The sequence below is a fragment of the Choloepus didactylus genome, chromosome 21, assembly GCF_015220235.1.
Source record: "Choloepus didactylus isolate mChoDid1 chromosome 21, mChoDid1.pri, whole genome shotgun sequence".
In the NCBI taxonomy this organism is placed as follows: domain Eukaryota; kingdom Metazoa; phylum Chordata; class Mammalia; order Pilosa; family Megalonychidae; genus Choloepus; species Choloepus didactylus.
The window spans coordinates 10,065,704-10,077,150 of NC_051327.1; the positions used below are offsets into that span (position 1 = coordinate 10,065,704).

General features: G+C 47.2%; 2 protein-coding genes across 2 annotated transcripts in view; both read left to right on the top strand.

The window, feature by feature from the left end:
* The first annotated feature begins 4,403 nt into the window (after positions 1 to 4,403).
* Positions 4,404 to 7,172, top strand: MRPS17 (mitochondrial ribosomal protein S17). Its single transcript, XM_037814604.1, has 3 exons — positions 4,404 to 4,479; positions 5,116 to 5,255; positions 6,380 to 7,172. The coding sequence occupies exons 2-3, from the start codon at positions 5,133 to 5,135 to the stop codon at positions 6,647 to 6,649; spliced, it is 393 nt and encodes a 130-aa protein (XP_037670532.1). The 5' UTR covers positions 4,404 to 4,479; positions 5,116 to 5,132; the 3' UTR covers positions 6,650 to 7,172.
* A 2,604-nt stretch (positions 7,173 to 9,776) lies between these two features.
* Positions 9,777 to 11,447, top strand: part of NIPSNAP2 (nipsnap homolog 2) — a 31,320-nt gene continuing 29,649 nt past the window's right edge. The window contains exon 1 of the mRNA XM_037814271.1: positions 9,777 to 9,942. Within this exon, the coding sequence (XP_037670199.1) occupies positions 9,851 to 9,942 (92 nt within the window). The 5' untranslated portion in view covers positions 9,777 to 9,850. The remainder of the gene's footprint in view (positions 9,943 to 11,447) is intronic.

Consider the following 11,447-nt stretch of genomic DNA (forward strand, 5'->3'; position numbering starts at 1 on the left):
TTCTCCGTAGCCAGGGCCATGAGGAGACCCCACTCCCGCCCGCTAGCCCCTCATGACTGCGCGGCCTGGGATGAGCCATAGTCCACAGTGGCAGGGAGGGGCGGGTGCTGCCTTCGGTCTCTGGGCTGGCTCGTGGCACCGGGGCTTCCTGGACACCGCACAGGGAAGAGCCTTTACCACAACTGCCCCAACCAGAAGCGCTCACCTCTGCCCCAACCCCAGACCCTAATTAAAGGCCACCAGTGCAGCTCCATGCTAGGAACACCAGACTCCAATTTCCAGGGGCCACCAGGGGCTCGTGGGTGCCCCGCGAGACAGAAGGGGTGCTGAGCGCCTTCTGGGAGTCATTGTTCAGAAGCACCGGAAACAGATACACTCAATGGTCCAGACTCAACGTTGACCCTTTACACATAGCCCTGCTTTGCTTGGAGACTATCGAAATTCTGCTTCATCTAATTTTGCATAAACTCCCTTGTTTGATGAGCACCCCATAGTTTCTCTGAAAAGCAGTCCCCCAAGGTGCAACAAGCTAATAAAACTGAACTTGTCACACTGCAGATTTATCCCTGGTGGTCTTAGACTGATTGGGTCAGAACAACTATAATCTTTGAAAAATCCCCAGTCCAGCGTCCCTTCAGCCACAGCTCCCTCTGTCTGTCCCTCCTCACCACCAACTTAGAGGAAGGGTGTGTATTAATCTCCCAGGGCTGCGTAACAAAGTACCCATGAACTGGGTGGCTTAAAACAACAGAAATGTATTCTTTCACAGTTCTGAAGGTTAGAAGTCTGAAATTGGGGTGTCAGCAGCCCATGCTCTCGCTGATGGCTCTAGAGAAAAATCCTTTCTTGCCTCTTCCTAGCTTTTGATGGCTGCCAACAACATTTGGCATTCCTTGGCTCGTAGACACATGGCTCCAGTCTCTGCCTTGGTCATCACATGGCCTTGTCGCTATGTATGTGTTTGTATGTCTTCACCTGGCCTTCTTGTAAGACACCAGTCTTTCGATTTAGGACCCACTCTAATCCAGTATGACCTCATTTTAACTTACGTCAGCAAAGATTCTGATTTCCAAATAATGTCACATTCTGGGATTCCTAGTGGAGCTGAATTTGGGGGTGGGGATGGGGTGACACTTTTCAACACAGTACAATGTTGTGTGCCCTGGCTGACTCACTCTTAAATGAGAAGGTAACCAAGGCACAGAGTGAATGTTAACTCCTGGAGCTCAAGCAGGTAGGGAGCCGAGTTCCTTCTGAACTCTTTCTCTTGTGCTGTATTGTGAATGAGAAGCAGACTTGATGGGGTGTGGAGGGTCCTTTCCAGCTCCTTCCAGCTTCTGTCTTTGCAGAGAGGGTGGGGTCATTCCCAGCCGTATGTGGGAATTTCTTGTCCAGAGACTCCTTCTCTTCACTCTGCCCCAGACCTGTCTACAGAGGACTCTGCCATTTGTTGAAGGAACACAAAATTGCAAACTTGCAATTTCTTGTTGAGGGTCACTGTGCCTCTCCAAGGTGCTACTGAATTTGATGAATTACATATTTAGAATGAGTTTCTGGAGCTTGTCATTTTGTCTGCAGTCTGAATGGACTTACCTGCACCATCTCAGCTCCATAAGAAACCACAATAACTGGAAATTTGTATTTCCAGCATGCTGTACCATACACTGTGTGATACCTCTTCCATGAACAAGCTAAATTCTAGGAATAATCAAGAAAGCTGGAGATTTGTTTTCTGGTATATTATTCAGATAGCTGATTGGAGTCTCCTACATATGCTAGATAAACAAGAAAAGAAAAAAAAAAACAACTATGAGTTCTGTAGACTTGGAATTCCAGTATGTTTTTTGACCAGCTGAACAGCTCCTACGAACACCTTCTTAGTACCCAAAGGATCAAGAAGAAAAGATTTTTGTGTCTAGTTTGTTATTTAGTAAGTTGAATGAAATTTCGTACATTGCACAAGCTGATTTCCACATGAAACCTTTACCCTCTCTCTTCTCACTTCCTTCAGTGGCTTTTCTCCCTTCCAGGACAGTGGCCTGGATTAAGGATCTTAGACATCATTGAGAAAGTGGACAGCTGATGGTCTAATAAGACACCCACCGGCCCACCCACCAGTAATTCCACATTGTCTCATCAGAACCACAAGGAGTCATGCTGAACACACCACTGTTGCTTCCGAAAGATCCAGAGATCCTTCTCTCATCTATGGCAGAAATTTCTTTACCAGCTCAATCCAGAGCTACAAGACAGGGCTATTCACTCAGGGCTCTCTTCTTCCCCAGCTGGACCCCTTCCAGACTCTGTCCTACTCCAACACATGCAGGAAATGACCTAGTCTCTGGTGAAGACTAGTTTCCTTTCTCCCTTCTGGAATGCCACATCATGTGTCAGATGATGGAAATATTTTCCCCCTTCATCTAGGCTTTCTGTACCCCAGTAAGCCCTCTTCTGCAACTTCTAGCTTTCCTATATTTCTTCACACCCCTTTGCAACATTTTCACTTTTTAGAATCAAATCACTTGCAGAAGACAGTATACTACTGCTGTTTAAAGGTAGGTTTTTAAAGCCAGTTTGTAACTTCCATAGCTGTGAAGACTGCCTCATTCTGAGAAGTGCTCCAGAAAACTGAGCCTTTCCTCCTGGGTGAAGAAGGACTCCACAGGATACAGGGACCACTTGCCTAGCCTCTCCCTTTGCCTCAATGTCCCCAGATCAACCCAACATTCACCCTTTTATTAAGTCAGCCATTAACAGCTGTTAACGTGCTCTTGGGTAGTGCTGGCTGCTCTGGACTCAAAAAAAAGGAACCAAAAAAAATCCTTTAGCACAAACTCTTTGCCATTAAGCAGTTTACAGTCTCTTTGGGTGTTAATTTATAAAAACAAATAAAAATTACAGTTTTTTTTTTACACTCAAAAATATTTAAATAACATAAGCATGCAAAGTAAAAAATGAGTGATGGTGTCAAGTCAGAGACTACTTCCTGAGATTGGTGAGGTGTGAGCTGGACCTGAAAGGCAAGTAGGATTTGAAGAATTAGAAGAGCTGGGGAAAGGCATTCTCAGGGAAGAGGACACCAGAAGCAAAGATGTGGTTAGACTGAAGATGACATCTATGTACCAGTGAGGAGGCCATTCCAGCTGGAGTAGGAAATCCAAGATAGGACATGGTGAGAGGCAAGATTGACTATGTGAGGTGAGGCCAGACCAGGAGATCTTAAATACCCAAAGCATTTGGTTAGAACTGATCCTAGTGACAGTTGAGAGCCAGAAAGTATTTTTGAAAATGAGTTTAATATGATGGAAGTAGCGTTTGGGAAGAAGTGGTGACTGGGTAAAAATAGAAAGAAACAGAGGTGGATCTAGGACTTAGTATATACCCCTACTAGACTGTGAGCTTTTTGGAGGGTGGTGACCCTCATTTTATTCATCCTTTTTACCCCCCAGTGCCTAGCACCAAGTCTCATAAAAAGTGCTTCATAAATGTTTGCTGAAAATAATAATATTAATAATAATAAGTGTGGGACAGACTGCTGTATGGATGAATTCTTACATTCCCAGCCTTCCCTCACTAGTTGTAAAGATGTTTCTGTGATCAGAGAAGATTGACGCTACCCATAATTTGTGCTCTCAGGATGGTCTGTTACAGTAACCGATTGTAGGCTGTTCCTCTTGGCAATTTCCAGACAGGAGTCTAATATATCCCTAGCTTTCTGGGTTCCGGAGAAGGCTTCAGTCCCTCATGGCCCAGCAAACTCATTCATAAGTGGCACAAACATATTTGTGTACCCACACCTGAACTTCCTTCCTTCTCACAGATATTAAGAAATAACACCTAAAATCATACTGGACAGAAAAATCTACAAATTTTCCTCTTAAAAGTGGCTGTAGGTCTGGAATCTGTCACCGACATTTGCATTCCCATTTCCACAACCTTAATTGATTTCTTGACAAGTTCTTCCTGGGATCATTGGCCACCCATGATGCCTCCCTGCCTCCACGCTCAGATCCTTATAGAGTCTGATTATTAGAGGCACCCAAACACCACTCCAGGATGAACTTTTCATTTATCTGTGGGAAAATGTTGAAAATAATGCAGTGAGTTTCTCATAAAGCTTTTTATTTTTCAATTTAAACACTTGCCTTTTATTTGAAAAGAATGTCTTTTCTGCTTTTTTGGTGTTAAAATAATTTCTTTTGGAACAGTTACTACCAGGTCATTATTATTATGTTTTTTATTATTATGTTTTTAACATAAAAATACTCTGGTCGGCAGGCGCTAGGAAAAGGAGAGGTCAAGGTCTCCGGGAGAGCCAAGGTCCCCGGGTCCCCTGAGGGGGCGTGGTCGAAGCCCTTTAACCCCTCCCATGCCCAATGAGAAGGGCGGTCGGGGGCGGAGCAGCCTGTGTGGCGTGACGTCATCACCCTCCGACCGGCGCTTTCCGGGCCGCGCCACGGGACCGACCTAAATCCGGAGGTGAGCGTGTTTCGGAGGCCCCTGCTGCGGGAGGGCATTGCGGGCGATCGCGGGTCCCGGGAGAGCCCTCGGAGCGGGTCGTGTCTCTTGTGACCTCGAGGCTGTCCGGGGAAGGAGAGACGGAGGAATCGTCTCTTCCCCAGCCCGTCCCCGGGCCGGGCGGGATGGGATTCCCCTTTAACTGATCCCGAAAGCTCCTGTCAGGCTCTCCTTCAGCGGGGGTGGGGGGCACCCTGCCGCCCCGCCGAGGCCTTGCGCGCTCGAGGAAGCCGGGTTGTGAGCCATCGGGTAGAGTCAGCCCATTGGATTGGAAGGAGATGAGACACCAGTAGAGGCCGACGTTTATTCACTTTACTGACCGCCCTGCTGGCTAAATCCTCAAAGCATTCCTGAGTTTAGGCTCTTTTATCCCCATTTTCCAGAGGAGGAAACTGAGGCTGAGAGGTTAAAAGTTACTGGTTTGTAAACAGTATAAAGATGGGAGGTTGGGTAGTTAGGGAAATGATGGAATGTGGAGGCAACTCTAAAGTAATGGTTCTAGCAGACCAACTAAAGCTGTTTCTGAACTTCGGCAATTTTGATGACAAAAGTCATTTGGTGAGCACCCAATTCTTAGTTTTGGAATTTGTTTTTCAGGTGAACAAAGCCACATAATGTCAATAGCTCGATCTTCTGTCCATGCCAAATGGATTGTGGGAAAGGTTATTGGGACAGCAATGCAAAAAACTGCTAAAGTGAGAGTGACCAGGCTTGTTCTGGATAACTATTTGTTAAAGGTGAGCAACATCCCTGCTTTCAATACCCACATGTTACTTGCTTCTGGATGGAAAACACTTCCCTACCAGTAAAGATGTACTGAGCATTGGCTGCTGCCAGGCACTAAGCCAGCCTGTGGGTATAGCAGGTGAATTAGTCGTGGCCCCTACTCACATTCCAGGGAGACATAGAGTTGATTTTCAAATCAGTCTAATGACTGCTGTAGTCATTTTATATGCAAAGAAGTGTGGAATTAGGGAGCATTCTTTCCTCCCAGGTTGCTGGAGGAGAGCATCCTTGATTAAGAGACATTTGGGATGGATCTCAAATAGGATTTTATCCAGAGGACCAGGTCAGGGAAGTCATTCTGGCCACAATTAGTTTGTGGAAGTTCGTCTGGCCATGAAAGAGCATGGTCCAGCAAGGTGGGCCCAGAGCTTGGCTATTAGTTGGCAGTCTCGCTGAATGAATGGCAAGGACAATCAGAGCTGGACTGTGAAGGGTCTTGTGTGTTGTGTTTATGATTTAGGATTTCATCCTATAAGCAAAGGAAAGACAGTCTTGGAGACGTAGGGATGGGAACAGGGGGTAAGGAAATCAGTAAGGAGGCTATTGCAAAAGTCTAGGATGGAAATGATGAGGACCTGAAAAAAAGTTGGGGCAATAGAGCTGGCATGACAAGAGATTTCAGAAAGAAGGGACAAGAGTCGCTGATTTGTTAGATGTACAAGGAAGAGGGAGGTGCCAGAGATGGTTCTGCATTCCAAGTTGGCAAGCAGAAATGCTGTTCATTATCTAGAATCAAAAACCCAGAGGTGGGGGGACCAGCTTGTAGTGATTAACCACAGTCATACAGCTAGTGGTAAGAGGAGCATGTTTATAGGCTGGAGAGAAGGCTCCAATGGGAAGGGAAAGTTTAAATAATGTAGGGAGAGATGATAATGGATAGAGCCAGGGCCTAGTGAGTTCAGGGATGGGATCAGCTCTGGAAAAGTCATTGGTGTTTTCCAAAAATTAAGCAGCTAAGAATCTTCTTTTCCCATGTTCCAGCTTGCCTTCTGTGCACTGCCTTTTTCTTATTCTATATTGCATCGCCAGATCACAGATAGGAGCTACTAATTTGTTCTTCTCCTTCTCTCAACAGTATTTTAACAAGAGGAAAACCTACTTTGCTCATGATGCTCTCCAGCAGTGCACGGTTGGGGATATTGTGCTTCTCAAAGCATTACCTGTTCCACGAACGAAGCATGTGAAGCATGAACTAGCTGAAATCGTTTTCAAAGTGGGAAAAGTCATAGATCCAGTGACAGGAAAACCCTGTGCAGGAACCACATACCTGGAAAGTCCAGTCAGTTTGGAAACCAGCCACCAAAGCAAAGATCTGAAAGAACTTAGTAGCTCTTCAGCACAATAGAGGAGGCTCAAAAAAAGAGAAAGATTTACAAGTTTGCTTTATGGAAAAAAATTTTGCTAACTCTCGTTTTAAACTGTGTCCAATTGCTCTTTGGTATTTATGAAGTTACTGAAAGTAAATTAGATAAAGGGCTTGTTATAAGTTTTCACAAAGGTTTATGGTCATAGTTCCAATTTCCTTTTTCGGTGAACATTAAGTTCCTTTTACATTAAGTGTGTCTAGCAGTCTACTACATCATTTTGCAAGCTCATTGCTTTAGAGGGCATATTGTTTTTTCATTCTAAGGAATCTTGAATTTCTCTCAGGACTTTTATTTGGGGGAAGAAAACCTTTTGATATCATAGATAGATAAGACCATATTAAGTGAATATTTATTTTTTGATGGTATATATTCAAAATTAATTTTTTTTCTGATTTCACCAATTCCAAAGAGAAATAATAAACATGTTTGTAGTCAGACTTTGTCAGATTAAGCTGTATTAATAAAGATGTCAGCATGTAGAAAATAAAATGTAAAATTCTCTGTGACTTTTCTTATATCCTAGATCCCAGGCTAGATCAAGGCATCTGACACACAGATGAAACTGTGGGACTTCTCACATGTACCTCTGAGTTGGAGAGTGTCCAAGTTTTTGTTGCTATTCATTAATGAACCATGATGACTTAGATTTTGACCTGAGGAAAAATTGAACTATATATTTCAGTTTTCTGGTCCTTAGAAAGAGTCTTGGAGCATAAATTTCAACACGTATTGTCCTAACACAGGGTTTCAACAATGACCACAGGCACTGTCCACCCTCTCGGGGATCACGGTCTAATGCAGGAGGTGGGCACAGGTGCCATCATGGCACACATGGGTGGGGGAGAGGTACAGATAACTTCCCAGGAGAGGTGAGATGGTGTTAGAACTGAGTCTTAAAGGAAGAATCTCCAGGCTATTAAAAAAGGATGTAAAAGGGTATTCCAAGCAAGGGGAAGGAACACAAAGAAAGGAGTACAACAGAGGTTCCAGAAGCAGGTGAGGATTGCTGGGGCATTTTGAATGGGTAGAGCACGAGGAGAGAAATAGGCAGGGCTATTCTGTATTGTAGGATATAGTTAATTTGAATTCCAGTGACAGTAATGGCATCAGTGTAGAGATTGGACTGTAAGGGAAAAGATCAGAGGTGAAGAGACAAACCTGTTCCAAGACTGGTCCTATGACCTGAGCTAAGTTGGGCAGGAAGATGAAGAGAGGAGAGAGAGAATGTTTCAAAGTAGAACTCCCAGGGCTTGACGCCAGGGTGGATATGCAAAAGAAAGGCATTTAAGAGAGCTTCTGGTTATCAGGCAAGTGGAGTGCAGTTAGCCTGGAAGGGTTTGTACAGAGGCTTTCCCCCAAGTGGTGCTCCTGGCAGAGGATAGGGCACCTGTACCAGCAGCTCTGGGCTGGAGTCCAAGCCATCTCTAAAAGCTCAGATATTTTAATGTTTTACATATACTCAGTAACGTATCATTTTTATTTTAATAAATACATTTTTCCTGAAAATCTTGGCTTAAAAATTATACTCCAGGAAGAAGCCCCATGCTCTATGGCTTATAGCTTTGAATACCCTAAGCCACAGAGCTGTGAGTTATATAAGAGTATCCTCCCCATCCCTGTCATCCATAATAATCACTAGGTTAATGGAACTCTATTATTAGCAAATAATGTTATTAGCAAATAATATTACTAGCAAAACATTAGTGGAGAAAAAAATGCGGAATAAATCACACAAACAAGGTCAGCAAAGAAATGTTGAACTACTATGTTCGCATTTCAGGGACATAGATTTGAAAACATTCAACTCATGAAATAAAGTTGAAAAATTGAGGGAATGTGTAAGAAAGCCACAGGTTCATGGACACCTCTGGCTTGAGGCCCCACCTCCTGCTCTGCAAGACTGGGGAGCCTCTACAGCCCCTCTAACCATTGACCAGTTGAAGGCAAGGAGTCGCTCAGCCCCAGCCTCTGGCCTCCAGGAACGGGCACCTCCCCGGCCACTCCTGCATCCGCCAAGACCCAGCTTTGTCCTGCCTGGTGGCTCCTTGCCGTTTTAATGCGTTCAAATTCTGCCCAGTCAGAAAATCTCCACGCTCCCTTCACCCCCAAGATCCCCAGCTTCGGGGCGCCCCACAATCCACAAACCCAGTTCCTGCCTCCACCGCTCCGATGCAAGAAACCTCCAAGTTGCTAATTCAGGAGGGCGTTCTCCTCCTGGTCTCTCCGCAGCCTCAGGCCGGCAGCCCACTCCCTCCTTGAAATGCACCTCCCTGGTTCGCCTCCCTGTGGGTCTAGCTCCCTTGTCTTGGCTGCACTTTTTCATGGTTACATCAGTGGCTCTTTTTATTTTCCCGCAGGATACATTTTCCTTAAACAGTGTCACCCGGGCACATGCTTTTCTTTCTTCACGTCGTTTCTCCGCCAGGGAAGTCTTCCCTTCTTCCCCTGGGGAGCACCCCTGGGAACTTTTCCCTCGTCTATCCTCCACTGCCCAGCCTCCCTCGGTCACATGCTCTCTCTTCCGTGCTTCCTTCGCGTCTTGTGAACCTCCCCATCTCAACACCTGACACAGTGACCAGTCATCAGGTCACATCCTGTCCCCACTAGACCGGGATGGCTCGAGGGCAGGAATGGGGGACTCTCCGTGGCCAGCGCCCATCGGTGTTGAAATGAACAGGAACAATGTGGTCACGAGAGTACTTGAGTATGTTTCCATCCAAAATGGAAGTGTTGTATATATTTTGAAAAGGCAATTATTCACCTTGTACCAAATTCTAAAAGTATTAGGGGAGAAGCTCCCCTCCCACCCATGTACCCCGGGCTCCCGCTTCCGACAGGCAACAGTGTAACTCTTTGCTTGTGAATCCTTCCAGGTATATTCAAGCCGTGCTCGTGTTGCTTTTGCACACCCTAGTCTGGGCACTGAGTTCCTTCCGCTGGATATTGTCCCGCAAACGACGCCTCTCCGGCTTCCCGCTCCTTTCAACCCGCCGCCCAGCCGCCCGCCTAGGGGCCGGCCGCGCACCCTGCGCCCCCTAGCGGCAGCGCCCCGCACTGCCGCGGCCGCGTGCCCCGCCCCGCCCCAGCTTCGGCTGCGGCCCGGCCGGGGGAGGGGTCGCGGCGGCTTCGGCGGCGTCACGGCGGCGCCCGGGCGGTGGGAGCCGAGGCGCCGGAGCAAGATGGCGGCGCGAGTGCTGCGCGCCCGCGGAGTGGCCTCGGCCGGCGGCCTCTTACGACGGGCCGCTCCCTGCAGCCTCCTGCCCGGGCTCCGGTGAGCAGCGCCGCCCTTTCCGGGAGCGGCCGGGGAGGGGCCGCCTTCGGGGCGGAGGGCGCGGGGGTCCCCGGTGCGGCCTTGCTGCCCGGCCCGGCCGCGTACTGTACAAGACAGGGCCGCCGGGGCTGCCTGGCAGCGGGGGCGAGGCCGCGGCTGGCGGGACGGGGGTGCGGGAGCCTCAACTGGATCCGAGCGCCTTCGCGGCGGCGGGGCTCAAGGTCACGGCCGGGACGGACCGCGCGCGGCCCCGCCCCCGCTCGGGAAGGCGTCGCTTCTCCGCGCGGAGGCCACGTCCGCCCGGCCGCAGCGCTGGCCCGGCCTGCAGGACTTTGACCCCCCGCGCCGGGAGCCCCGGCTGAGGTCGCAGGCCCTGGACTCGGCCTGCCGGTTCTACCGGGTACGTGAGGAAGTGCTTGCTGCTCAGAGCCTCGCAGTGTGCGCCTGCAAAAGGGCGGCAGCGATGAGTCTTACTTCTTAGGTTGTGGCGAGGATGAAATAAAATAACGCATCGTCCCCGGTGAGCCTTCAGTGAAGAATGGTGGGGGATCTTAGGAGGTCTTAGCGTTACGAACAGTCTTTGACTTGAATTTTAAAGCAAGTAGCTGATCAAAAAGTATTTACAGTTGTCAGCAGTAAGTATTTAGGCGTTGAGGTCGTGTTTAAAGTTTTTTTTCTCTAACCTCCTTGGATTAAACGTTCGTTTTTCTGAATCCATCACGTATATCTGTATCCAAGTCACATTTTCAACATTCAAGGACTAACGCCTGTACTGAACTACCCATAGATTTGCTTTTTCGTTTTCTTTTCTTTGGGTGATTTAAATGTTACTTTTTTTTTTTTTTTTTTTTTTTTTTTTAGTAATAAGTCTCTAGAAAGTATAGCTGGCACTTAAAAAGCAAAGAGCAAAGGAACTACCTGTTTGTTAAACTCTTAATATAGACCAGGAAGCTTTAGATAAAATAGCTTATTTAATTTAACCCTAATAACAATCTTAAGAAGTAATTTTTAGGATCTTACAGATGGGGAGACCGAACCTCAAAGAGGGGGAGAGACACTTAGCCAGAAAACGCATTTGAATCCACGTTTCTCAGGCTCCGGGCCCAGCACCTTTCCTAGGACATAAGATGCACCTTGTATTTCTAAATTATTTAAATTTGATGTTTGTTTTCAAGCCGATTAACGAAACAGCTTCCTTTTATTTTTATTCTGTTCTTGAGAGCTTTCACTGTGTGTCTTATCACACAGGTGATACCAGCCCAGGAAATTCATATTGTCCGCTTTTCAAGCGCTGAGAGAACGTGTTCACCTCCAGTGTCCAAGGTCACAGAGCTAGTAAACTGGAGGTTTGGACCTGGGTCTGCCTGTACCCCAACTTCCTGCTGGCGCCACATGCTGTTGACACTGGAGTCCTTATCTGTTTCTGACCTGTTGGTTGTCCGATTACTCTGACAGCACTCTAAGATCCCCTGGGCCTTTGGCCCCTCCATTTTGGCCTCTTGTCT

What these genes read in the sequence shown, in the direction of transcription:
- MRPS17 (XM_037814604.1), top strand. Translation starts at nt 5,133, where the DNA reads ATGTCAATAGCTCGATCTTCTGTCCATGCCAAATGGATTGTGGGAAAG. An exon ending in TGGATAACTATTTGTTAAAG is followed by an intron (nt 5,256 to 6,379) that starts GTGAGCAACATC and finishes TTCTCTCAACAG; the next exon opens with TATTTTAACAAGAGGAAAAC.